This window comes from Capra hircus, chromosome 22 (genome assembly GCF_001704415.2).
Source record: "Capra hircus breed San Clemente chromosome 22, ASM170441v1, whole genome shotgun sequence".
In the NCBI taxonomy this organism is placed as follows: domain Eukaryota; kingdom Metazoa; phylum Chordata; class Mammalia; order Artiodactyla; family Bovidae; genus Capra; species Capra hircus.
In genome coordinates this window covers 55,571,446-55,596,011 of record NC_030829.1, presented here as the reverse complement: position 1 = coordinate 55,596,011, position 24,566 = coordinate 55,571,446, and the positions used below count along the sequence as shown (strand labels likewise).

Genomic DNA, 24,566 nt, shown 5'->3' with positions numbered 1-24,566 from the left:
CTGCCATCACAGAAAGCTTGGTTTCTAAACTCAGTGGAAGGAGCTACGGGGTTCACTGTAATACTGCAGCTTTAATCCAACTCCGCAGAGCTCTTCCTCCCCTCTCCTAGTCCATCTTCACATCTCCATGATTCCAACATCAACTCCTTCAGTGTTCCATCCTGCAGTGCACATCAGAGTGGCAGAATTGCTGCGCCCTTGCCATTCTGAAAAGCAAACCTGCTAAGAAGAGTTTTTTCCCCCACCCTGTGCTGAGGAGCTCTTTTTGTGTAGAAGAACTCTACAAAAAAGATCTTCATGACCCAGATAACCATGATGGTGTGATCGCTCACCTAGAGCCAGACATCCTGAAATGTGAAGTCAAGTGGGCCTTAGGAAACGTCACTATGAACAGAGCTCCTGGAGGTGACGGAATTCCACCTGAGCTGTTTCAGATCCTGGAAGATGATGCTGTGAAAGTGCTGCTCTCCATATGCCAGCAAATGTGGAAAACTCAGTGGCCACAGGACTGAAAAGGTCAGTTTTCATTCTATTCCCAAAGAAAGGCAATGCCGAAGAATGTTCATACTACTGCACAATTGCACTCATCTCACATGCTAGCAAAGTAACGCTCAAATTCTCCAAGCCAGGCTTCAACAGTATGTGAACCATGAACTTCCAGATGTTCAAGCTGGATTTAGAAAAGGCAGAGGAACCAGAGATCAAATTGCCAACATCCGTTGGATCATTGACAAAGCAAGAGAGTTCCAGAAAAACGTCTACTTCCGTCTTATTGACTATGCCAAAGCCTTTGACTTCGTGGATCACCAAAAAATGTGGAAAATTCTTCAAGAGATGGGAATACCAGACCACCTTACCTGCCTCCTGAGAAATCTGAATGCAGGTCAAGAAGCAACAGTTAGAACTGGACATGGAACAACAGACTGGTTCGAAATAGGGCAAGGAGTACGTCAAGGCTGTGTATTGTCACCCTGCTTATTTAACTTCTATGCAGAGTACATCATGCAAAATGCTAGGCTGGATGAAACTTGGGCTGGAATCAAGATTGCTGGGAGAAATACCAATAACCTCAGATATGCAGATGACACCACCCTTATGGCAGAAAGAGAAGAAGAATTAAAGAGAGCCTCTTGATGAAAGTGAAAGAGGAGAGTGAAAAAGCTGGCTTAAAACTCAACGTTCAAAAAATGAAGATGGCATCCGGTCCCATCACTGATGGCAAATAGATGGGGAAACAGTGGAAGACTTTATTTTCTTGGGCTCCAGTCTCTCTGCAGATGGTGACTGCAGCCATGAAATTAAAAGACGTTTGCTCCTTGGAAGAAAAGCTATGACCAACCTAGACAGCATATTCAAAAGCAGAGACATGACTTTGCCAACAAAAGTCTGTTTAGTCAAAGCTGTGGTTTTTCCAGTAGTCATGTATGAATGTGAGAGTTGAACTATAAAGAGAGCTGAGCGCCGAAGAATTGATGCTGTTGAACTGTGGTGTTGGAGAAGACTCTTGAGAGTCCCTTGGACTGCAAGGAGATCCAACCAGTCCATCCTAAAGGAAATCAGTCATGAATTGGAAGGATTGATGCTGAAGCTGAAACTCCAATACTTTGGCTACCTGATGTGAAGAATTGACTCATTAGAAAAGACCCCGATGCTGGGAAAGATTGAAGGCAGGAGGAGAAGGGGATGACAGAGGATGAGATGGCTGGATGGCATCACCAGCTCGATAAACATGAGTTTGAGCAAGCTCCGGGAGTTGGTGATGGTCAGGGAAGCCTGGTGTGCTGCAGTCCATGAGATTGCAAAGAGTCAGACACGACTGAGCGATTGAACTGACTGTGCTGCGGGTGTAATAGCAGCCTCTTTGAAGTATTAATACCAACTTCAAAAGTTACTTTCCCACCCCTTTCAGTGTTGTGTTTGTTAAAATCTCTTCATTTGTTGGCACTCAGAGATTTTTTTCTCTCCTCGTTGACTTCACTTTTTGAATATGTAAAATATTAACATGCTGCTAGAAGCCAAGGCTGTGTAATCATATCACCATGTATGTAAGTCATTCTGCTGTGTACCTGAGCTTTCGCAGTGATGTCTCGTCAGTTATATCTCAACAAGACTGAAAGAAAAAAAAAAAGTCAAAATCATACTGAAAAGTACTAGAGAAGTATTATTCCCTTCCCTGTGTCTTTCACCGCTTTTGTTCCCTCCCCCTTAAGGTGATTACCCTTCTTGTGTGTGTGTGTTAAAATAAGCAGGTATATGAATATGTTCTCAGTCCCTTTATTTCTTACACACAAAGTGTCATATTTTATATATTCACTTGAACTCAGATATTTTCAACGGTGTATCACGGATATCTCTCCACGCCAGTTCCTCGTTCTTGTTCATAGCTCCATAGTACTCCACTGCGTGCACGTGCCAAGGGTGGTCCAGCCGCTGCCCTTTGTTCAGATGTTTAGATAATTTTTTATGATGATACTGTTGCAGTGGATACTGTTGTCCATTTGTGACCTCTTGTGTATCTGTAATACAGTTTAAAACTCTTGGGGGCTTAACAGCTGATGCATGCTAAAGTTATACTGGTTTTGAGACGTAGCGTAGGCTGCTTGGCTGGTAGAGCCTGGTGAGAGCTGTGTGCTGAGGAGTGCCGTCTACCTCGTTTCCACCTGTGTGTGTGAGTGACGGATGTGTGAACTGTTCACTTGGTCACCTGTGAGAGGAGGGGAGTGTGACTACCGAGTGCTTCCTCTGTGCTGACCCTCCCTCTGCCGGACGCTTCGTGTGTTCTCTTTTAACCCTGACAGTCAGTGTGTCCCTTTAAGATGGGGGGGGGGTGGTGTGTGGTGTGTGTGTGTGTGTGTGTGTGCGCGCGCGCATGCGTGCGTGTGTGTCCAAAGTGACAGTGATCGAGCTGGGATTAACCACAACACTGAAACAAGTCATCACGTGATCATGTCACACCTGATCTCACCTGAGACGGGGTGACGTGCCGCTCAAAGACGGACATCACATCATTAGGGTGGCACTTGAGCCTTCCCGTGTGTGGTGTGTGACAGGTGCTAAACCATCTCTGTGTTGAACGCAAGATGAGACCCCCTGACCAGAGACTGTGTGTCCTGAGCTCATACCCCGCGGGAGGAGGAGCTCTTCCTGATCAGTGGTGTGTACACGTGCAGAGTAGTTGCCCCTGGCCTCGGAACCGGCAAAAGCCCTGAGCGCCCGCTGAGGTCAGAGCCTCGGTCGCTGGCCTGGTGCCGTGACGGCTGCGCGACGGCTGCGCCCGCCCAGCCCGTGTTAACAGTTCACGCTGAAGGAGGCAGGGCCCCGCGAAGGCCCCCCGGCCCCCCAGCTGGTGCTGCTCCTCTGAGCTCCTGCCCGGGGTGACCCGTGACCCCCGAGGCTGTCTCCCCGCCGCAGCCGTGCCTTCGAGGGCTCCCTTGAGTCTGAGGAAGCCGATCCCGGGTGTCCTTGAGTGCTTCCCCAGGGTAGGGGTCTCTGCTGCTGCTCTCCTCCCTTCTCTCCTCTTCCTCCTCCCTTGCTTATTCTTTTTTTTTTTTTCCTCCCTTGGCCTTAGTCACTTCCCTCCTGACCCCATAGGAATGAACAGAAAAAGAGGGGGAAAACCAGACTCAAAACCGGTAATTCCTACAGAGTGACAGGCAAGTTGGAGGAAGCCCTTTGAAATCCAGTTCTGGGCATGTAATGGCAGAGAAGCCTCGCTGACTGCTGGCTGAAATGCGCATTCTCCCCCGCAGTAGGGTTGGCGGTGTAGGGGCACTCGGGTGCTGAGGAGCGGCTAGTCTGCCCGGCATCTCCAGATTCCTCGGCAGCATCAGCACGCTTCCTTTGAGTCTCCATCCCTTGTATCTCTTTAGTGCCTTCAGTGGGGATGTGTATGGACATGCCTTTACCAGGGACTGTTCATTCCACAAACTTCATGAGAGTAGAGGAAGCAATTCCTCATTTCGATTTAAAGCTAGACCTGGAGGGAATGGAGACTGCCGCAGCCACTGTGGAGGACAGTGTGTGTGTGCGTGAGTCGCTTAGTCGTGTCCGACTCTTTGCGACCCCGTGGACTGCAGCCCGCCAGGCTCCTCTGTCCGTGGGATTCTCCAGGCAAGAATACTGGAGTGGGTTGCCATTTCCTTCCCCGGGGATCTTCCCAACCCAGGGATCGAACCAGGGTCTCCTGCATTGCAGGCCAATTCTTTATCAACTGAGCTACAAGGGAAGCCAAAAATCAACTATAGTGTAATTAATAAAACACCAACTAGACCTGGAGGAAATTGCAAAGTCCGGGGCCATTTTTGTACCTTGACATTCTAGCAACTAGGGCTTTAAAGGTAAGCAGGCATATGTATTTATTACGTAATACATAATATGTATTTATAGGCAGAGCGTGTTAGCGCTGTGTCCATGTCTACATAAGCCTTGGAGAGGGTCAGACTTTTCATTCCTGAGAATGGTGATAGATCAGGATTCCCAGCATCCAGAGAATCACGAGAGCCTTTGTATTAGGGCTTGGCCACGACCGTCACTGACAAGCCTGATTGTGTACTAAGCGCTGTGCTGAATGCTCCGTGGGCGTGATCACTCCGTGCGTCATCTCAGCTCTGAGATGCTGTGATTGCCCCTCTTTTGCAGGTGGTAAAACTGAGAGGTTGTAACTTGCTCAAGGTCACGAAGCTAGCTGGTTGGTAACAGAGCCAGGAATCAAAACGCAGGCTGGCTGTTCCTGTAGGTAGCGCTCTTAGGAACCATCTTAGAGCCATACTGAAAAGGCACACGTGTCCGCAGCTGTGAGTCGGCTGATATAGGACCTTAACGCCTTGTGGTTTGGGATGATTGCTGTGTGCGCGTTCTCAACCCGAGGGAAGGATTCCGGGCAGTGGCAGGCAGAGTAGGCCCCGGGGCAGCAGTGGCGGGGAGCAGGGGCCTCGGCAAGGAAGGGCTTGTCGGTAACTGAGAGAGTGAGGCGGTCCATCCGCCCTGCACGGCGAGGCTTCCCTTCAGGGGTGCTGCTCACCCTCCCCCTGAAGGCGCCGAGTGGAACCGGGTCTCTGTGCAGGTGAGAGCCCCACGCGAGCCGGGAAGAAACCCTTCCTTCTTGCTCAGGAGAGGGCTTTGGAATCGTGTTCTTGTTTAAGGTCTGTCTGTGTGCTTAGTTCCTCAGCTGTGTCTGACTCTTTGTGACCCCATGGACTGAAGCCCCCCAGGCTCCTCTCTCCACGGGATTCTCCAGGCCAGAATCCTGGAGTGGGTTGCCTCTTTCTTCTTCAGGGGATCTTCCCAACCCAGCGATCAAACCCACTTCTCCTGTGTCTTCTGCATTGCAGGTAGATTCTTTACTTAGTGAAAGTGAAAGTCACTCAGTCGTGTCTGACTCTTTGCGACCCCATGGACTACATGGGATTCCCCAGGCCAGAATACTGGAGTGGGCAGCCTTTCCCTTCTCCAGGGGATCTTCCCAACCCAGGGATTGAACCCAGGTCTCCCACATTGCAGGTGGATTCTTTACCAGCTGAGCCACAAGGGAAGCCCAAGAATACTGGAGTGGGTAGCCTATCCCTTCTCCAGGGGGTCTTCCCAAGCCAGGGATCGAACTGGGGTCTCCTGCATTGTAGGTGGATTCTTTACCGGCTGATAAGGGCTTTCTACCAGGGAAGCCTTTACCTGCTGAGCCACCACCAATATTGTCAGACCAATAGAAAGTAAAAGTTGCTCAGTCGTGTCCGACTCTTTGCGACCCCATGGACTGAATTCTCCAGGCCGGAATGCTGGAGTGGGTAGCCTTTCCCTTCTCCAGGGGATCTTTCCAGCCTTAGCCTAAAATGCTCAGGCCAGGGCATTTTATAATTTGCTTTAAATACATGAAGACACTTTTTCTTTCCCCTCTCCAGAATAAATCAAGAGTTCTTGAAATAGAATCCCTCAAACTATGTGCATTCTCTCTCTGTCTCCCACATCCCTCTTGGCATCGTCTGAACTTGGGAAGTTTTAGCCCCCAGATTCTGTCTTCTGCTGTGCTTTCAACACACAGGCGTGCGTGTCTTCCCACAAGTGTTCTGGGGTTTAAGAGGATATTTTATGGCCTTTAGTTTCAGTTATCCTAAATAACTAACTCTGAAATCCTCCTTAGCATCTAGCAAGTGTGTGTATTCATTTTGAAAGGAACTTGAGAAGGGAGCCTGAATCTGTAATGAACGCTTTGGTTCAGGGAGGTGGAGCCTAAGAAGTCCTTCTGGTGGGGCTGACTTGGCCCTGCCCTGGGGGTGGGGTGGGGTTTGCTGCCTGCCTAGGGTGGAAGCAAAGGTGGTTTTCCCGCCGCTCTGCAGGACCTTAAAGGCACAGCTGTGTGCTGCCTGGGAGTGTTTTGTTAATGAAGTGTGGTACCTTTAAAGAAAGGTCACAGGCCTGACCTGTGTTGTGTGGGTTTCTTGTTTGTCAGACTGGAGGCTTTTTCTCATTTTCACAGTTCAGCGAAAACAAAGACCTCCTTATCCTAGCCGGAGAGCCGTGCTCTTAAGAGCTGACATCAGCCTTTTCCCAGCAGGCAGCGTTTCTGCCTTAAGAGTCTTTGCCGAGAGCTGGGCTGGCCAACGGCTGCCCTGCCCTGGGTTTCTCCTGGCTGGATGACACGCAGGGTGAAGAAATGCCAAGCGTGCCAGCAGTCAGGGCAGCAGAACCCAGCGTTGTTGTCACGGGTCCCTTCTCCTCTGTTCCGGGGACCTCTGGGCGCCTCCGTTTCACAGAGCTTGTGAACATTGGGCCGAGAACCTTGAGAAAGGACTGCTTTCCTAGAGAGGTGTTTAAGAACCTCTGGGGCCTGTTGGGGAAGCCTCATTAGCATGTGTAAAGACACTGTTTAAAGACGACTCTAAAATGGGGGGTGGAGGGGAGTGTTTTTTAGGTGGATGGATTAAGTCAGAGGCGTTGGTTGAGAAGTTGAGGAAACAAAACCACACAGGGTTTGGTTCCCCCTCCTGCCCTGACTCTCTGGGGTTTCCGGGCGCTGTTTGCATGAAGAGGCTTCTGAGCTGGGGACACTGACGGCAGCCCTGGGTCCACACGGTTGGAACATCGGCCTTGCTCCTCTGAGGACGCAGAGCCAGCCTGTCCTGAGGTTGCGGCCTGGCACTCCTGCCGGAGGACCAGGAGGACTGCTCAGAGGTGGCCTTGGGTCAGAGTCGGGGCGGTCTTGGACTCTCCCCTAGATCTCGCCTGTAAACCCGTCTCCTGCGTCCCTGCGCGTCCGAGCCCCGAGTTCTCCGTGTGGGTAGCTTTTCTTTCATAGACGGCGGTGCGTGGTCCCCTAGCGTCTTCGCCGAAGCTTTGGGTTCAGGCATGCATGCTGCCTGCCTCTGCCTCCACCCCCGTCGGTCTCCCCGCTCCTCTGTCTGTCTCTCTCGAAATTTCTCCCCAGATTGTCTCCAAAGCATGATTAAAGAGCTCTGTGTTGCAGTCAAGGGATAGGTTAGGGACGTAGGTTGGAATCCCGCCAACCAGCTGATCCAGATTTTGGACCCGGGTCTCTGGCCGCACTGGAGGCCCGCGGGAAGCGGAGTTCGCTCCCCTGCACTCGCCTCTGACTTCTCTACCTCCCGCCTGCCTTCCCTCGACAAGACCCAAGAGCGAAAGGACTAGATGCACAGAGGATCCGGATGGGGCAGGCGGCAGACCAGCTCCTGGTGGGCCGGGGCGCTTACTAGGGGGCCCGTCGGAGGCTCCACTCTCTTTGCACCCCCATCCTGTCCCTGTGGTTGAGCCTGTCCAGGGAGGATTTGGGCTTTTCTGTCTCCTCAGGACCACATGGGGACTCGGAGCACCGTTGCCCAGTTGCCCATCGAGGACCATCTTGCCTCAGTGCTCGAAGGATGGGGAGAGTGTTCCTCAGGCAGAGTTTGGGAAGCACCCGAACCGGGCTCTGGGGTCTGCCCGTGTGGTGGGCGTGAGGCTGGCTCTGAGTCTGGGGTGCAAGGAATCTCCAGCGCAACTTGCCGTGGGGTCCTCTAATCCTTTGTCATGAGCCCTGTCAGCAGCATTCTAGGGAGCATGCTTGCCAGGCCACGTGGGCATCTTATCTGGTCTTGAAGTGATGTTACAAACGTGCACGCGTGCAAGGCTCAGGTGCCATACGGCTTAGATTGGTGACGACGCGATCCCTTGGTTTGGGGTTGCTGGGTGCCAGCTTCCATGCTGGGTCTTTCAGGGAGAGTCCCTGACGCCTGAGAGATGGGGGGAGCCCAGCCCCTTCCCCCTGACGGTGTGCCCCTCCCGGGCCTTCCTGACGCTGGCTTCTCCACCCTGAGCTGTTTCCAGGGAACAGAGCGTCTCCCCTTCCGCATCCACGCCCCAGCCCAGGGCTGTGATCCTGAGCGTCAGCGGTCACGGAACTTCCATCCGCCCCTCCCTGGTGCCCTCACGACCCCAGGCCCGGGGGGACCCTGCGACCCCTCGCCTGGCTTTCTTGCCCCCGCAGGCCCCCTTCCTGGTTCTCGCTCCTGCACCTAGGTGCTCTCACAGGCTCATCATCACCGCGTGTTCCGGGCCCCATCCTGCTTACTGCACCGAGCCCTGGACGGAACACACGGGCCAGCTCCCGGCGTGAACGCCCACTAGAGGCGCAGGGTTCCCAGGCCTTTATGCCCGGCTGGGGCTCAGCCTCCCCGCCCACGGAGCTGTGTGCCTCCCTGACCCTGTGTGTCCACCACCCCCACACACCTGCAGAGCTGCCGCATCAGCGTCGACCTTAGCGGTTCCTGTCTCCGTCAGCGCTTACCCAGGCCTGCCCCTGTCTCCATGGCGGGGTGTTTCCACTTGCCCTGCAGTCACCGCTGTCTCTTCTGCCTGCTTTGCCACGTGTGATCATCGCTGCCCCTGGTGAAATCTGGTCTCCCTGGATGTCCTCCAGGAGGCTCCTGGCCATGGCCGTGGCTTAGACCCCCGTTCCCACGGCAGCGCCCTCAGTGGTTTTGGCACCTCAATGCGCAGGAAGGTTTCTGGAGCTTTCCTCTCTGCTCGGAACTCTGTTGGCGCCCCTAGGCAGCACCAGGGAACTCTGAGCAGGCCCCCACCTGCAGGAGCTTCTGACCCACTGCTTAGGCATGCCCACCCCCGTCCTCAGTCCTGTTCTTGCCTCCTCCTCTCGGCAAAGGGGGGGGGGGTTCCTGCTGCGTCGCCGCAGACGCTTCTGTGTACAGAATGACGCTTTGCCGCTCCTGACCCAGGTCTGGGTGCCCCAGGCCTTCCAGGCGCTAAGGAAGCATTCACATGAAACCTGTCGCTCTGAATGCACTGTCAACATCCTTCCCTTTGGAAGGGATGGTGAGAATCCCTTTCAAACACGTAACAAGCCCTGAGCGGCACCTCTTTGTGCGTGTTTTTTTCCTGTGAACCCTTGATGTTTAGTTCAGAGACCCCCCACCCCCACCCCTGGGACAGACCCCCACTCCTGCTGCTTCCCCGCCTTCCTTACCCCTCCTCCCCACTGTCTCCCCCCAATCCCTGCCCCCCGCAAGCAGAAGCGTGCAGGTCCCTAGTATCTGGGCACATGCACACTTCATATAACCTGGATCACTGCCTCTGCTTGAGATGCAGGTGTTGGATCAAATGGTCTTAGCCCAGTTGTTGACTGGGTAATAAGCCTCCGGAGTTTACTGTGTGAGTGAATCCCGCCTGCTCTTCTTTCTGTTTCTGGCTGTGCACCTCCCTTGGATCCCAGTGTGGGCGTCAGGTGAGATGTATGGAAGGGAGAGCTCCAGTTCAGACGGGGGCCTCTCGCAGGTTAGAGGGATGGCTGGGCCCTTCTTCTCAGTGGAGAGAGTTCAGTCCACACTAGAAAAGCAAGCAAACCCCTGCCCAAGTGTTTACTCCTGGAGTTTTCCCAGGTCTACCTAAATGGTTCTCAAAGCTAAAATGTTCTTCAGCTATCTTACAATAGAACTGTGGTATTTATTTGTGGGAGACCACTTTGGGTATTGGGCTCCCTGGGATCAGTGGTAAAGAACCCACTTGCCAGTGCTGGAGACACAGGTTTGATCCCTGGGTCGGGAAGATTGCCCAGAGAAGGAAATGGCGACCCGCTCCAGTATTCTTTCCTGGAGAATCCCATGCACAGAGGAACCTTGCAGGCTACAGTCCATGGGATCGCAGTCAGACACGACTGAGCAATTGAACAACAACTTGGGGTGTGTTAGCCCCAGAGCAGGTTATGTCAGGGGACTAACGCGGAGGCTCCCTCTTCTCCGTGACACAGGAGCGACCTTGGCAGTAGAGACGTTGGTGAAAGGGGTGATGGCCACGTGGCTCCACGACCAGCCTGTGTGTCTCAAGCGCCTCCGTGGAGGGCGTGGCCGTGTTTGTGGGTGGGCAGCGGCTCTACCTCCTTTCTGACAGTGAGATAAAATCCGAGCTCTTCAGGGTGACCTGCAGGGACTCCGGTGACTTGTCCTAAACCCCTTGCCCAGAATTACCCTCCTTAGGTGGCTTCCTTGGCCTGTCAGTCCTCACTCACAAGTCTCCTTGACCACGGTTGTGTTAGGAAGACACCCAAACCCCCGCTGTTACAGGCCTTTGCGCCAGCTCCACACGGTGTCGGAAGAGACCTCCCCAGACTCACGGTGGGCAGCCTGGGTGGTCCTCCCGCCTCAAAACGTCCGTCTTGAAACCAGCACCGTCACTGCCCGGGGCATCTTAGCGTGTGTGGCGTGGCGCTCGCCACCATCTCCCGGGCTCCCCTTCACACCCTTGGCTGCCTTACTGTAACTTTGATCATTCTAAGCGCACCACCAAATCTGGTGGTCATGCGACCTGCTGTCCTCCCGGCGCCCCTCCCACCAACTTTGGGAAGAGTTGGGATCCACAGACAGAAAACCACCAGTACCGTGCAAACCCATGTGTCTTCACTAGCTGTGAATACCCTGTGGCCCCGTTGGCTTTCTCTCCGGTGTGTGCCGTAGACAGTGATGCCATCTAACACCCCAGGTGCTTTCACCTTCAGCAGTGCCGCCGTGGGTGTTTTCTTCTCAGTTCAGGCTGCAGTCAGAAAGGGTCTTGTTGTCATGCCTTCCGGTGATCTTTGATCGAGGATAGCTTTCCCCGTGTTGCAGGGTGGATGGTTGGGGGGTGAGGGAAGCGGGGACCTGGGCAGGGACGACCCTGGGTGTCCCTCCTTGGGAGGTCACCTTTTGGAACCAGCTGGACCCACGGCAGGGCGCCTGTCTGTCCACACCAGGAGTGATGACGTCCTACGTGATAGATAAATGAACCACGTTTCAGGATGTGAGTGGGTGTTACACAGGAGGGGTTGCAGGGGGAGCGTGAGTTCAGAAATGATGGGGAAGGGAAGTCAAGTGGGAGGAGGAGGCGAAGCAATTGAAACAGGACATTGTTGTTCAGTCGCGTCTGACTCTTTGCAACCCCATGGACTGCAGCACACCAGGCCTCCCTGTCCATCACCAACTCCCGGAGCCTGCTCAGGCTCATGTCCATCGAGTCGGTGATGCCATCCAACCATCGCATCCTCTGTCGCCCCCTTCTCCTGCCCTCAGTCTTTCCCAGCATCAGGGTCTATCAGGAACAGGACAGGGCTGAGCAGTAAGAAACAGACGTAAATGTCGCAGCGAGCACCAAGTTAAAACTCAGCACCTTTTCCTACACTGCTCTTGCTGCCCAAAGGCTCGTTTCTATTTCTAGCCAACAATTCCAACACTTTTACTTAAAAAAAAAAAAGAATTTAAAAAACCCAACAACCCAGCACCTTCCCTCGTTCACAGCAGAGGAGGGGCATTGCCCTCACCCTTCCTCCCTAAACCTGTAGACCACTTTCCTGTGAGACCCTCAGTCTCTTAGAAGTAACTCATTCAAAGCTCAGGTGGCCGCTCTTGACTGTGGGAACTCGTAGCATTTCGGGGAGCAGGGGAGCTGGAGGGAAGGGCCGGCCTTTGACTTTTCAGCAGCTCCGTGCTCCTGCGAAGTCACTGCAGTCGTATCAGGCTCTGCGACCACACAGACTGTAGCAGGCAGGTTCTTTACTACGGCTGCCACCTGGGAAGCCCATTGGATGTCTTATTTCTCGACTTTCTGAGCCCCGATGTCAGCTCCGTGGTGCTGCTGTGATGGAGGGCGAGGATGTGGGGCCTGGACCGGTGACGGTGGGTTCTCGCACCTGAACTTGGGGCGCCTGGTGGGCTGTGGAGGCGGGGGTGGCGGGATGTCCCCAGGCGGGCCTCTTGCCGAGACTCGGCGCCTTCCTCCTCCGGTTGCCCCTGATCCCAGGGCCCCCTCCTTTTCTCTTATTGAGCACTGGTTGTTTGCCTCTTGTGTCGTTTCCAAGATCCGTAGCAGAGTATCCTTCCAATGGATTCCCCACTGTGCCTCAGCTAGCAAGCCTTGTTTGATGTTGCTTGTGACCAAAAAGAACCTGCTAACAAATGCAGACACGGGGGCTGTTCACAGGGTTGTGCGGTGGTTTGTCATCTTTCCGTGGCTGTCTCTGGGCTTCCATTCCTGTTCACATCTCACGTGGCCCTTGTCTCTAGAAGTGGAGTTTCTGGGTTGGATGGCGCCCGTTTCTGCTTCCGTGCCTCCTGCCGGTCCATCTCTTCTGGATTTGCTGACTGACATTCCCATGGGCAACTGTTTGCATGTGTCCATCACCCACAGCAACCTGGAGGTGACCTTCCGTTAACTGATAATTTTTCCAGGTTTCATGGGAGAATCATTGTTGTAACTTTGCTTTTTTCTTTCTTTCTGCTGCTAGGAAACTTGACTAATCTTTTCATGTTTTTATTGGCCATTTGGATTTCTTTTGTGATTTCTGTCTTATTTTAATTAGCATGTTTATCTTTCTATTGGTGATGTTACAACTTCATATTAGGGACCCTCCATCAGATGAGTTAGGAAAATAACCATTTTCCTAAGTTAAATTTGCTTTTCAACTTTACTGTGTCTTTGAAATACAGACTTTTTTAAATTGAGAAGTGGTCAAGTCATTGAATCTTTTTTTTTTTTTTAATGGAAAAGCCTTCTAAAGTGTTTTACAAGGGACCAGAGTGCTTCAGCAAGCGCCTGGTAACATGCATCTGGGCTGTGTTTTGCTGGTGAGGATACCTGCATGTGCTTGCTACATGTTAGCGGTGGGACCAAGAGGCATGTATCATGGTTCATTTCTTTATTTGTTTCCTGGACCAGCACTTTCTGGGAGCCTGCTTTGCTGGGGGCTGTGGGGAGTGTGTGGAGGAGTCTGCTCTGGGCCTGAGGACATTTCAGGGGTGGCAGTGTGGTACCGTCACCCCCACCCCCTCCCCAGGAAACAGGATCCTGGCCAGGGTTCCGGATTGTTTGCCTGCCCACCCCCACTCAAGGACACTGAGTTCTGTGAGTGGCCAGCGAGCTTTCGGCGTTTGTTGTGATGGTCTCTCGTTGGTACCATAAGCATGCTCTGGAGTCAGACATTTAAATTCTGTTTTTATTTAACCATTTTACCAGATGTTTCCTGTGGTTTGACAGAGGTACCGCTTGCTCGAAAGTTCACACTCCTGAGATCTGTAATGTTATGGACACTGTTGCTATAGACAGTGATTTTGTCGGGGCTGGATTTGGAAGACCGCTTTTGCATCATTTTTGGGTCGAAGATGTGTTTTTCCCCGGAACACAAATGCCGTCTTCATCATCATCACATCATCTGTTACCGTTGTGATCTCCGGTTTATGAAAGGCCATAACTGGCTGATCAGCATTTATTCCCATAAACACCACGGTGCTGCCGTGGGCCGTACTTTCTGTAAGCTGGACCCAGGCATGCCTTGGTTTTGTCTGTAAAACTCACCTAGGGTGGAAAGAACTCAGGTTGGGGGGCGGGTGAAGGTCTGGCCTGGCCTGGCAAGGGGACTGAGGCTGGGGGGGTGTGTGTCTGTCGGGGGCGGGGTCGGGGTCAGGGAGGACACCGCAGACCTGTGCTCCTGTGCAGCCACCCCAGACCAGGTTCTGCAGGAGGAAGTCCCTTCCTGCAGACCCCAGCGCAGGGAACACAGGGGTGTTCTGACTTTCGTGCTCAGAGGGGCTCTTGCAGGCCATGCTGCTCCTCTGAGTACCCCCCAAGCCCCCCAGCAGCCCGCCGGCCTCTCCTGGGTTCCATTTAGCCTCCTTTATAGAGATGTTTTTAAAAGGCTGATGTTCTGGAAGATGAGGAGACAAAGGAGGAGGAAATGGCACGCTGTCATCCTGACGACCGAGCTCTTTTCTCGCGATCAGGGCAGTAAAGATGCGGGTCACCTCCTGGCAGGACACCCTCCGCGCAGAAAGCGCCCAGGAGCCTCGGGCCCTGAAGCCAGCCCCCTGCCCCCCCGCCCTCACACACACAGCGTGCCGCGCCCCCGGTGGGGACTTTTATTCTGACGGGCCTCCCGCCCAGCCCGTCCTGCGCGGGGACCGCCTGCCAAGTTTGGGAGGCCCACGGCTTTCTTGTGGGAGGACGCTGGGCTGTCTTCATGCTCTTTGGCAATGATTAAAGTGAGGTTAGTACCAAAAAAGCCCTTTCATTTTATTCCCTTATCCTTGCTTTTGCAAACCAGATGGCAACCCTGTATTTTCAGCTGTAATTGATTTAAACTCCGAAGGCAGCGCGGCCGGGCGAGGCGGCCCTGCCTCTGCTCCCTCCTCCTGCTCATCCCTCTGGCCTCGCCAGGCGGCCCCTTGTCCCAGAGTCACATCCCCACGGCCTGCAGATCCGGTTTCTTCTGCGAGGGGCCGGGGCTCTTAAAGGGGCCGCGGCCCTGCCGCCGACAACAGAAGGGTGAAGGCACACGGGGAGTCGTTGCAGGAGCTGCCTTCCTGCGGTGGAAGCAGGCAGGTTTCAGCTGACGGCTGACTTGTTTCAGGCCAGCTGTCACGTGACTGGCTGCAGCTCCGGGGAAGACAGGGTGCTTGTCCTTCCCACTCAAGTTTGGCCGATCCGGATTGCCTCCAAAAGGAGGCGGGGCGGGGGGGTGGGGGTATGTTTTCAGTTTAGCGTGTATTCTTAAAGAAAATTACAAGGCAAATAAAAGCACTTGGCCACAACTGAAGTCTGAAGGCTCTGACCTCAGCTATGTGACCACTTCCCTCCGTGGGGAGGGAGAGGAGGCCCTCCTCTGCAAGTGGGTCGAGGGCTGGGGATCCACTGGACAGGAGGCCCCTCCAGCGGCCTCAGGACATGGGGCTCTGATCACCTAACTCCACAAGCAGCCCCCTCCCCCGTCCTGGACGGAAGCCTCCAGGGGCTCTCGCCTGTTCTGTCTGCAAGCCCTCTGGTTTGGGTTTCCATCTGGTCATTTGAGGATCACGTTTACAGGGCAGCGGGTTGAGGCTGTGGATCAAGGCACATCTGTCAACTGTTCACTAATGTTACACTAATGGTCGTTATTACTAACACTCGCCATCCTTGGATGACTGGAAGTCATTTTTAAAGGTCCATAGTGAAAAACGAGAACCACAAATAGGTTATTTTGTGAATCTCCAAACACTCAACCCTGACTGCAGTCCCTGTGTGTGTCCCTGGGGCTGTGGGCTCAGGTGAGCTGGTGATGGATGGTCTTTGTTTATTTAGTTATTATGTCAAATGCTTCCATTATTCACCAGCATTTGTCTTGTGGAACACTTAGACTGTGTTTACAGAGACGTGTGTTTGTGTTGTTGTTGTGGGCCAGACCTATGGTTCTGGAAACCTGTCATTTTTGTCTTGTAGTGAGGGACACTTACCACCAATGATTAGTCAAAACGTCTAAGGACCAAGAGTTCAACACAGAGTTACCATGTGATCCAGCAAGTCCTCTCATGAGTACAGACCCAAAGGAAGTGAAGGCATCTGTACACCTGTGTTCACAGCCCCCAGAGCAGCTCAGTGTCCGTCAAGGAATGAGTGGGTCCATGCAATGGAATATTACTCAGTCGTAAAAAAGGAACCCAGTTCTGGCAGCTGCTACCCCGTGGATGTACCTTGAAGACCTTATACAAAGTGAAATGTACCGGTCACCAAAACACAGTGTGTGATGTTCTTCAGTGGGGGGCTCATGTTCATCGAAGCAGCGAGGAGAAGGGTGATCGCCAGGTGGCTGAGGAGAGAGGACTGAGTTCATATTTAAGAGGTGCAGAGTCTCACTTTGGAAAGATGAGGAATTTCTGGATGTGGATGACGGGGATGGTTACACAGCAGTGCAGGTGGGGACTCCCTGGTGGTCCAGTGGCTAAGACTCCATGCTCCCCGTGCAGGGGCTCTGGGTTCCGTCCCTGCTCAGGGAACTAGATCCCGCAGGCCGCAGCTGAGGGCTTGCATGCCGCAGCTGAGGGAGTCCTGTGCGCTGCAGTAAAGATTGCAGACCCGCAGTGCCACCATTAAGACGAGGCACCAAAGAAACCCAGTGCGCATATATTTAATGCCACCGAACTGTATGTTTTTAAATGACTTAAATAGTGTATTTTGCCACAATTTAAAAAAAAAAGATTAAAAGAAAACCTTCCAAAGACTAATGATTAACTTCGGTTCAAGTGAATAAACAGTAATGAATTTATTATGTGTTCAGCCTTTGCATTCCGTGCTCAGCTGGGTTGAAGAGCGTGTAAAGAACTCGGAGGACAGATGGTCAACTCTCAGGCTAGGACATTTGGGGCCTCATGGTGGGGAGTGGTCCTCATGTGAGGACCTGGGCGGGGGGCTTTAATTTAAAAGGTGATTGGGAGTCACCATTCCCATTTGATGTGGGAGGTGCTTGTGAAAAGGAAAGGGGTGTGTCGCTCCAGGTATTGGGTGATGGCCCTCCTGGGTTCTCTGAAGACATTTTTAGGATCATTAAGTCAAGATTCGGGGTAGGGGCGTGATGCCCTTTCAGGGTTGAACAGTCATGGTTCTCCTGGGTTCCTATTCCGGGTGCTAGGTTTGGGATTAAATATTTGGTTTTTAATAGCCAGATGCTACTGACGTTACAGTAAAACTAAGCAGACACTATAGGGAGAGTCAGTCCTGATTCTGTAAAGAGTTTGAAAATGAGAATATTTGGCAAGAAATGCATTTTAATAAGTTGGGAAGTGAAGTGAGCCATCCACATTGGTTTTTTGCAGATCCCTTGGGGACTTCTTAGAGAATGGAGATTGGTGATTGGTAATTTGCCTATCAGTTATCCATTGATTAGTAGCCTTTCTTAGTGTCCAGGAATCCTTGAAATAATCTTGAAGAAATTCTAATCATGTTCTTATTCTGTAATTGAAGTAAAGAAAAAAAGTAGCTCAGCTATCCTTTTCCTCTGGTTTTCAGAAAGATAAGAGTAAGACCATGTGGCTGCTCAGAGAGAATTAATTCACTAAATGCTTGAAATTAATACCATTTGCTGTCAGATGGAGGGTCCCAAAGGCCCTTTAATAATGATACTTCCATAACTGATAATTACAATAACTTTTAAAGAATATTTGGTAGATGCCTCAGGATCTTTTATTAAATGAACATTTAATCACTTTATATACTCAATACTTAAATTCTCAAACATTTTTAGTAAAGTTTTGTAATAATTTAATTCAGTAATTTATTTTTCCTTGCAGAGTTTCTGATGTTAGTCAGGGTTGGTGGGTGGTTTTGAAAGAAAAACTGGCTTTAAAAATTTTGTTTAGTGTTGAATGAATGTGTTGAATTAGAACTTATCCTCTACTATCAAGAAGTCCATGGCTCCAAAATAAGGAAAAGCTCATGTAGTTCTATGTCCCCCGCCCCCCCAAAAATTTAAAAACTGGGCAGATGTGAATAGACATTTCTCCAAAGAAGACACACAGACGGCCAGAAAGCACACAAAAAGATGCTCCACTCTCAGCACTGACCAGAGAAACACAAATCAGAACTCCACCAGGGTGCCCCCTTGATGCCTGTCAGAAGGTCCATCATCAAAAATCTCCAAAGAAAAAGTCCCGCAGACAGCGTGGAGAAAAGGGCTCCCTCCTCCATTACTGGGGGAAACGCAGGTTGGAAGAGCCACTCCGAGAACAGGATGGAGGCTGGTTACGAAACCAGAAAGAGAGCTACCGTGTGATCCGGAAGCACCGCTGCTGGACACAGGTCCCCAAGAAACCCGAGTTCGGAAAGAAACTTTGCAGCGCAGAGTTCACTGGACCACTGTTTACAAAGGGCAGAATGCTGGAGCAACCAAATGTCCATTGACAGGTGAACGGATAAAGGGGTTGCGGTACTGTGTGCGATGGAATGCTACTCAGCCATAAGATAAAGAACAGAAGAACGCCATGAGCAGCCACATGCATGAGTCTAGCCGTTATCATACTAAGTGAAGTCACAGAAAGACGGAAACATGGCACCCCTCACGTGTGGAATCGTTTCTTAAAACTGATACAAATGAACTGATTTACAAAATGGAAACGGACTTACGGATATCGGAAACAAATGTACTCTTACTAAAAGGGAGGCATGGCAAGGCAGGGAAGAATCGGGAGCTTGGGATGAACACACACCCACTGCTCCGCATAAGACAGGTAAACCCACAAGGACCTGCTGTATGGCCCAGGGAACTCTGCTCAGAATTCTGTGGTAACCTCTGTGAGAAAGGAATCTAAGAAAGAATGATTGAGTATATGTAGCTGAATCATGCTGCTGTGCACCTGAACCTAACGCATCGTGAGTCACCTGTACTGCAGTAAAAATAAAAGAAGTCGTCCGCGGGATAGTTCGGAACATCAGGGCTCCCCTGGCGGCTCAGCTGGTCAAGAACCTGCCTGCCAATGCAGAAGATGCAAGAGGCTCGAGGTTCAGTCCCTGGGTCAGAAGGAGGAGGAGATGGCAGCCCGCTCCTGTGTTCTTGCCTGGAGAGTCCACGTGGACAGAGGAGCCCGGCGGGCTGCAGTTCACGGGGTCACAGAGAGTCGGGCACGACTGAGCGCATGCGCGCGCGCACACTGCCAGCGCGGGAGCTGGATGCTGGCCACGCGCTTGCGGTCAGGGGCAGGAGCACAGCCGTGGGGGTCGTGAAGGGGAGAGAACTGCCGCAAACCAGATAGCGCCGGGGGAAACGTGCGGGTCCGTCCTTGACGGGCGTGCGCACGTGGGGCAGGAACTCATTTATAATCTCTCTCTTTAGCCAGTACGTCACAATGTAGCCGAGTGAAAGAGGGAAAAAAGAGGGCGGAAGGATTTTAGGAGACGACGTTGCTATGGGACCAGGCTGCTGGAGGAGGACCGTTGCATCTTGGGTCCTGTTGTTGCCGGTGGAGTTCCAGTTGATGTCAGGAGTCCAGGTCTCGGAGTTCTCCTGATGTCAGGATTCAGTTCTGTGTTGGCCTTGGTTCTTACTTTCTTTTGATTTTTTGGTTCAAAATATGCTGTGCACATTGAAGAGCGTTGTCTGTTCTTTCCGTTTCCTCCGGAGTGTGATACCTAGTTCTGGGTACCACACCTAAAGGGCTTCCCTGCTGGCTCAGACAGTAAAGAACCCGCCTGCCAGTGCGGGAGACCCAGGCTTGATCCCTGGGTTGGGAGGATCCCCTGGAGGAGGGCATGGCAACCCACTCCAGTTTTCTTGCCTGGATAAATCCCCTGGGCAGAGGAGCCTGGTGGGCTCCGGTCCATGGGGAGTCTAGTTATGGGTACCACACTTAGAGATGGATGCTAATCTGGAGAGCACACAGAAGTGGGTGACGACAGGATGGTATGGTGTTGACGGTGTTAGGACCGTTAGCAGGGATTGTTTTGGCTCAAGAGGATCCTGGGCGTGGCAGGGTGGATGCAGAAGCGGTTTTCTGGTGGCTGGAGGAAGAAACAGACTTCCTTGGGTTTTTCCAAAGAGCAGACTGTCAATCAGAGAATTATACTGTAATGTAGATTCCGTTCATTATAGGGGGTGCCTTTCATTGGCGCTTTGCAGCCGTTGAGTGAACTGAGTAAAATAAGCCCCCAGCCCTGGGGGTGTCTGAGAAGTCGCCACAAGGGGTCACACAGGTGTGCTTCAGTTCACACCCCTCTCCCCTTGGTTGTTCACAGCCACCCCTACCACGAAGCCCTCTTCCTCTGACCAGGACAAAGCATCCAGGCTTTTCACCATCAACACTGTGCAGTGTCTTCCAGCGACTTGTCCCCGAGTGTGGAGTCAAGGCTGAGAGTGAGCCTTCCAAAGAGTTGGAATGGAATTAGAGAGGGGGCCCGGCTCCCACCCAGAAGGGGAGTGGAGATGGCATTGAAGGTGTTTTCAGACCCCCGCTTCCTGGTGGCAGGGCCTGGGATCGCTTCTCCGTCACGGTGACCCCTGGGCCAGCCGCTGCCCTGGAGCTTCACGGGTTCCTGTGTCATTCAATCCAGTTGGTGCAGGCTGTTCCTAAGAATCCGTTTGCTTTTTGGTCGGTCCACTTATGTATTGGGTGCTGGTGCTGACTTGTGGGAGCGTCTGAGCAGGCAGCGTGCAGAGGTCCGCGTGTCCGGAAGGGCCGTGTCTCCCCTCCCGAATCCCGGGCCGGCAGGTGGCTTCCGTCGTCCTGTGGCCTGAGTGCTGGGTACCACGTTTCTAGCCCGAGAAAGGCTTTCCCCGGGGAATCTCAGCATCAGCCTGAGGGTGTGCGGGAGCTGCTGGCTTGACCCCAGCAGAGCCGCTGCAGACACTATCCATTTTAAGAGCCACCTCAGACTTCCCTGGTAGTCCAGTGGTTAGGAATCCACCTGCCAGCGTGGGGAGACACGGGTTCGATCCCCGGTCCGCTGGGAGCCTGCACGTGCCGCTGCTGAAGCTCGAGTGCCTAGAGCCTGTGGTCTGCAACGAGAGCCGCCAGCGCGCCGAGGAGCCCGCACGCTGATGCCTCTACTGGAGAGTGGCCTCCGCTCGCTGCGTGCGCACAGCAGCCGGGGCCCCTGGCAGAAGAGCAAAGGGAGAAAAGGCAGCCGCTCTGGGCTCCTCCGTGGCCGGAGCCCGTGTCGCCCTGAATCTCTCCCTTGCCTGGCCGCGGGCGTTGCGGCAGTGAGAGGCGAGCCCCGCAGGCGCTGCAGATGCTGCGGCTCTCGGGCGGGAGGCGAGACATGACGCCTCCATCCCTCCTTGGGTGCCCGGACTCTGTCCGATGCCAAGAATACGAGAGTTGCTTGTATCTTTTTTTTTAAAGTGTTGTTCATTGAGAAAATGCCTAATGACAAACATGACTTACACATTTAGTAGCAGTAGGAATGCTAAGTTAATTTGTGTTTCATTGGTCTCAGCAACGCCTGCGTTCATTTGAAATGAGTGAACGCACACATGGGGCCCACGTGACGCGGTCGGGCAGCAGGCAGGGCCTGGCTGGTCCACGCGGGGCGTCCTCTGGCTGCCGGGCCGGTGGGGGAGGGCGAGGAGCTTCGGCAGCCGGGCTCTCGGTGTGGACCTCTTTTCCAAAACTTTGGTTTTTCCCTCTTGTCTCACCTCATGATGGAAAACGTGTACAGGCTGTTCCAGTTGAGGAAGACTGGCCCCTTGTTTACGCTGAGTCGAGCCGTTAGGAGGGCTTCCCAGAAGGTTAAAAAGGAACCTGCCTGCCATCGCAGGAGACGCGGGTTCGATTCCTGGGTTGGGAAGAGCCCCTGGAAGAGGAAATGGCAACCCACTCCGGTATGCTTGCCTGGGAAATCCCATGGACGGAGGAGCCTGGCGGGCCGCAGTCCACGGTGTCGAGAGAGTTGGACACGGCTGAGCACAAGCTGTTAGGAGAGTGGTCCTGCGTCGTGGGTCTCAGAGGTCGGGGAGCCCTGACTCCCCGAGTGAGGCAGGTCTCTGAGCGCCGGCCCTGTTCTTGGGGCTGCAGCGTGTGGGCACCTGGCGGCCTGGCTCTGCATCCCCGTTGGGTGGCCCTGGTGACAGGTGTCACAGACGACACTGTCTTCTCGGTCAAAGGCAGGGGTGGGCGGGCTCCCCCGTGCCCTGCCGATGCCAGGTGGGCTGGGCACTGCAGCAGGGTCCCGGGTCCCTCTGTGTCCTGGGGAGCAGGGCTCTGAATGCGAGTTAATTCTCAGCCGTGTCCGGCCCGTGACACCCGGCTCACCGTCGAGTACCCGACGGCATCTCTGCCTCACCTCCCAGCCTCGCGGTGCTGACGCCTTTCCTCTGAGCCCTGTGCCCTGCCGGGCTGTCTCCCCCCACACCTGCCTGCTTCCTGTCTGAAACTGGTGCTGAGGGGTGAGGACACCCGACTAGGACGTCGTGGTCACACCCTTGCACCCCCCTCAGGAGGAAGGAGGGTGACTTGAGTCTGGATGACCTGGGGGCGTTTAGAAGCAGGAGCTGGGCTAGGGGAGGAAAACGAGGGCTGGGGGAGGGATAGGGGGAAAGCGCTTCACAGGCCTTTGTGCCTGGTGTGTAAATGCTCCTTAAATTCTGCTTTTTCAGAAAAAAAGTCTTTTCCTGCTGGGCATTCCCTCTGGAGTTTCCTTAATTCCCCTTCAATCATCACAGACCCTGTTAACTGGATCACACATGATTCAGTTCAGTTGCTCAGTCGTGTCTGACTCTGCAACCCCGTGGACTGCAGCACACTGGCCTCCCTGTCCATCGCCAACTCCCAGACCTTGCTCAAACTCATGTCCAGTGAGTCGGTGATGCCATCCAACCATCTCATCCTCTGTCGTCCACTTCTCTCGCCTTCAGTCTTTCCCAGCATCAGGGTCGTTTCCAGTGAGTCGGCTCTTCACGTGAGGTGGCCAAAGTATTGGAGTTTCAGCTTCAGCAACTGTGCTTCCAGTGAACACCCAAGACTGATCTCGTTTAGGATTGAGTGGTTGGATCTCCTTGCAGTCCAAGGGACTCTCAAGGTTCTTCTCCAACATCACAGTTCAAAAGCATCAGTTCTTCGGTGCTCAGCTTTCTTCACAGTTCAACTCTCACATGATAACGTCACACGGTACCTGTCCTTTAACAGTTCACTTAGTCAGTGAATGGTTGTTTAAAGCTCTGCGCTGTGCTCAGCTCTGGGGAGTGGGCAGGGCTTGGAGGGTGGGAGCTCCGGTCCCGCTGGGGAGGCTGCCGTGTCCCCTGGTGCTGTGACCCCTTGCGCATGCACACGTCCCCGCTGTGTCCTCCAGCCCCGTGGTTTGGGGGTGGGGAGGCCTCCCAGAGCTGAGGATGGAGACGGGGAGGTGGGGCTGCCCGGGGCCTGCCGAGTGTCCGGTTGCCGCCCTGCCTCCATCTCTCAGCCTCTCGGGCTGAGTGTTCATCGCCTCTGCCTCGGGCTTCTTCTCTGAGACGCTGGCACCTGCTGCCGGCCTGATCCCCGTCCTAAACCAGCACGTCAGCCAGCTAGGGGAGTGTTCTGCATCCCGTGGCCACCCCGCCAGCTCAGGGGTGTTCCTGAATTACAGGAGCCCAGGATGGGGTGGGGGACACGGGGGCACTGAACTGGGTCCAGGAGCTGCCGCCTGGGAACCCCAGGGCCCCAGAACATTCCTCGAAAGCAGTAAACTGCTTCATTCCGCTTCCCTCCCCAGCCTAAGAACTTGGAGCCTCTGCTGAGAGCGGGCAGACAAACCTTCCCAGGGGTTTGCTGCAGCTCTGGGCCCTGTTGGTGAAGGGCAGGGAGCCCCGTGTTCATGAGGGTGCGTGCGGAGGGCGTCCTGCACGGTCCCCTGCCTGGGGCCGAGTGTGCCTTCCCCTGGGGACGCGGAGGGCAGGGCGGCAGCTCGTGGGACCCAGGCCCGGACGCCCTGTCCTGGAGGATGGTGTCCCCTCCCTACTCGTGAGCCCCTTGCCATCTTCCCTGTGGCAGCACCCTCCCCGGGGTGAGGATGGGCCCCTGGGGGGGGTGGGGCCCGGGACCCTGAGCCTCGTGTTCTCCGGAGGTCCCCGGCGCCCACCACCCGGGAGGCCTCTGGGCCCCTTGAGGAGCAAGACGTGTCCCTAAGGAGGGCGGAGGCGCCGCGGGTCACAGGCAGGAAGTGTGTGGTTTTGGGTCTGGGAGCACGTGACGCCCGGGAAGTGGCGGAGCCTGGGGGTGATTCACTGGGGGAAGGAAAAGGACGTCTGTGTCCAAGCTCTGGGAACCGGGAAAAGGAGCTTGGAAGTGTGAGTAATGTGTAATTTACTAAAATTAACCAGCGACTTCTTCAGACGGTTTCTGGGTGCTTTCGGTGTCTCTTGGGGCCCTCGATGCCCGCTGCGTCCTGCCTGTAGGGGCCCGTTTGCCCTGTTCACTCCTCTTCCACCCGGGGTGACGCGGGGCAGACCCTCCGGTGCCCGGATCGTGAGCCCCTGAGCAGGGCTGTCTTCCTCTCGTAACCGTCACGAGACGAGGGCTCGGTCAGCATTGGTGGACTGGCACGGAGCCTGAACTGCACGGGGGCTTGTCCCAGTGACGTGACCAGCCCGCAGCCTCTCAACAGTTCGTGATATGACGTCTAGAAACCTCATTTTTTGGGGAGATTCTGTCAGGGAGGCAGTTTATGTAGAACATCAAACGCTAGAGGGAAATTGTCAGTCGGTTGTGTCTGGCTCTGTGCGACCCCGTGGACTGTAGCCCGCCAGGCTCCTCTGTCCATGGGATTCTCCAGGCAAGAATACTGGAGCGGGTTGCCATTTCCTTCTCCAAGGGGATCTTCCTGATGCA

The 24,566-nt window shown here is 53.9% G+C and overlaps 1 protein-coding gene across 7 annotated transcripts in view; it reads left to right on the top strand.

Moving 5' to 3' along the window:
• The window catches only part of VGLL4 (vestigial like family member 4), a 155,609-nt gene that overhangs the window by 123,442 nt on the left and 7,601 nt on the right, over positions 1 to 24,566 (top strand). Inside the window, exon 1 of one of the 7 annotated variants that reach the window (XM_018066985.1) lies at positions 14,405 to 14,509. The exons of the other annotated variants lie outside the window; for them this stretch is intronic. Within the exon in view, the coding sequence (XP_017922474.1) occupies positions 14,496 to 14,509 (14 nt within the window). The 5' untranslated portion in view covers positions 14,405 to 14,495. Of the gene's footprint in view, positions 1 to 14,404; positions 14,510 to 24,566 lie in introns of those variants that run through there. 7 annotated transcript variants of the gene reach the window in all.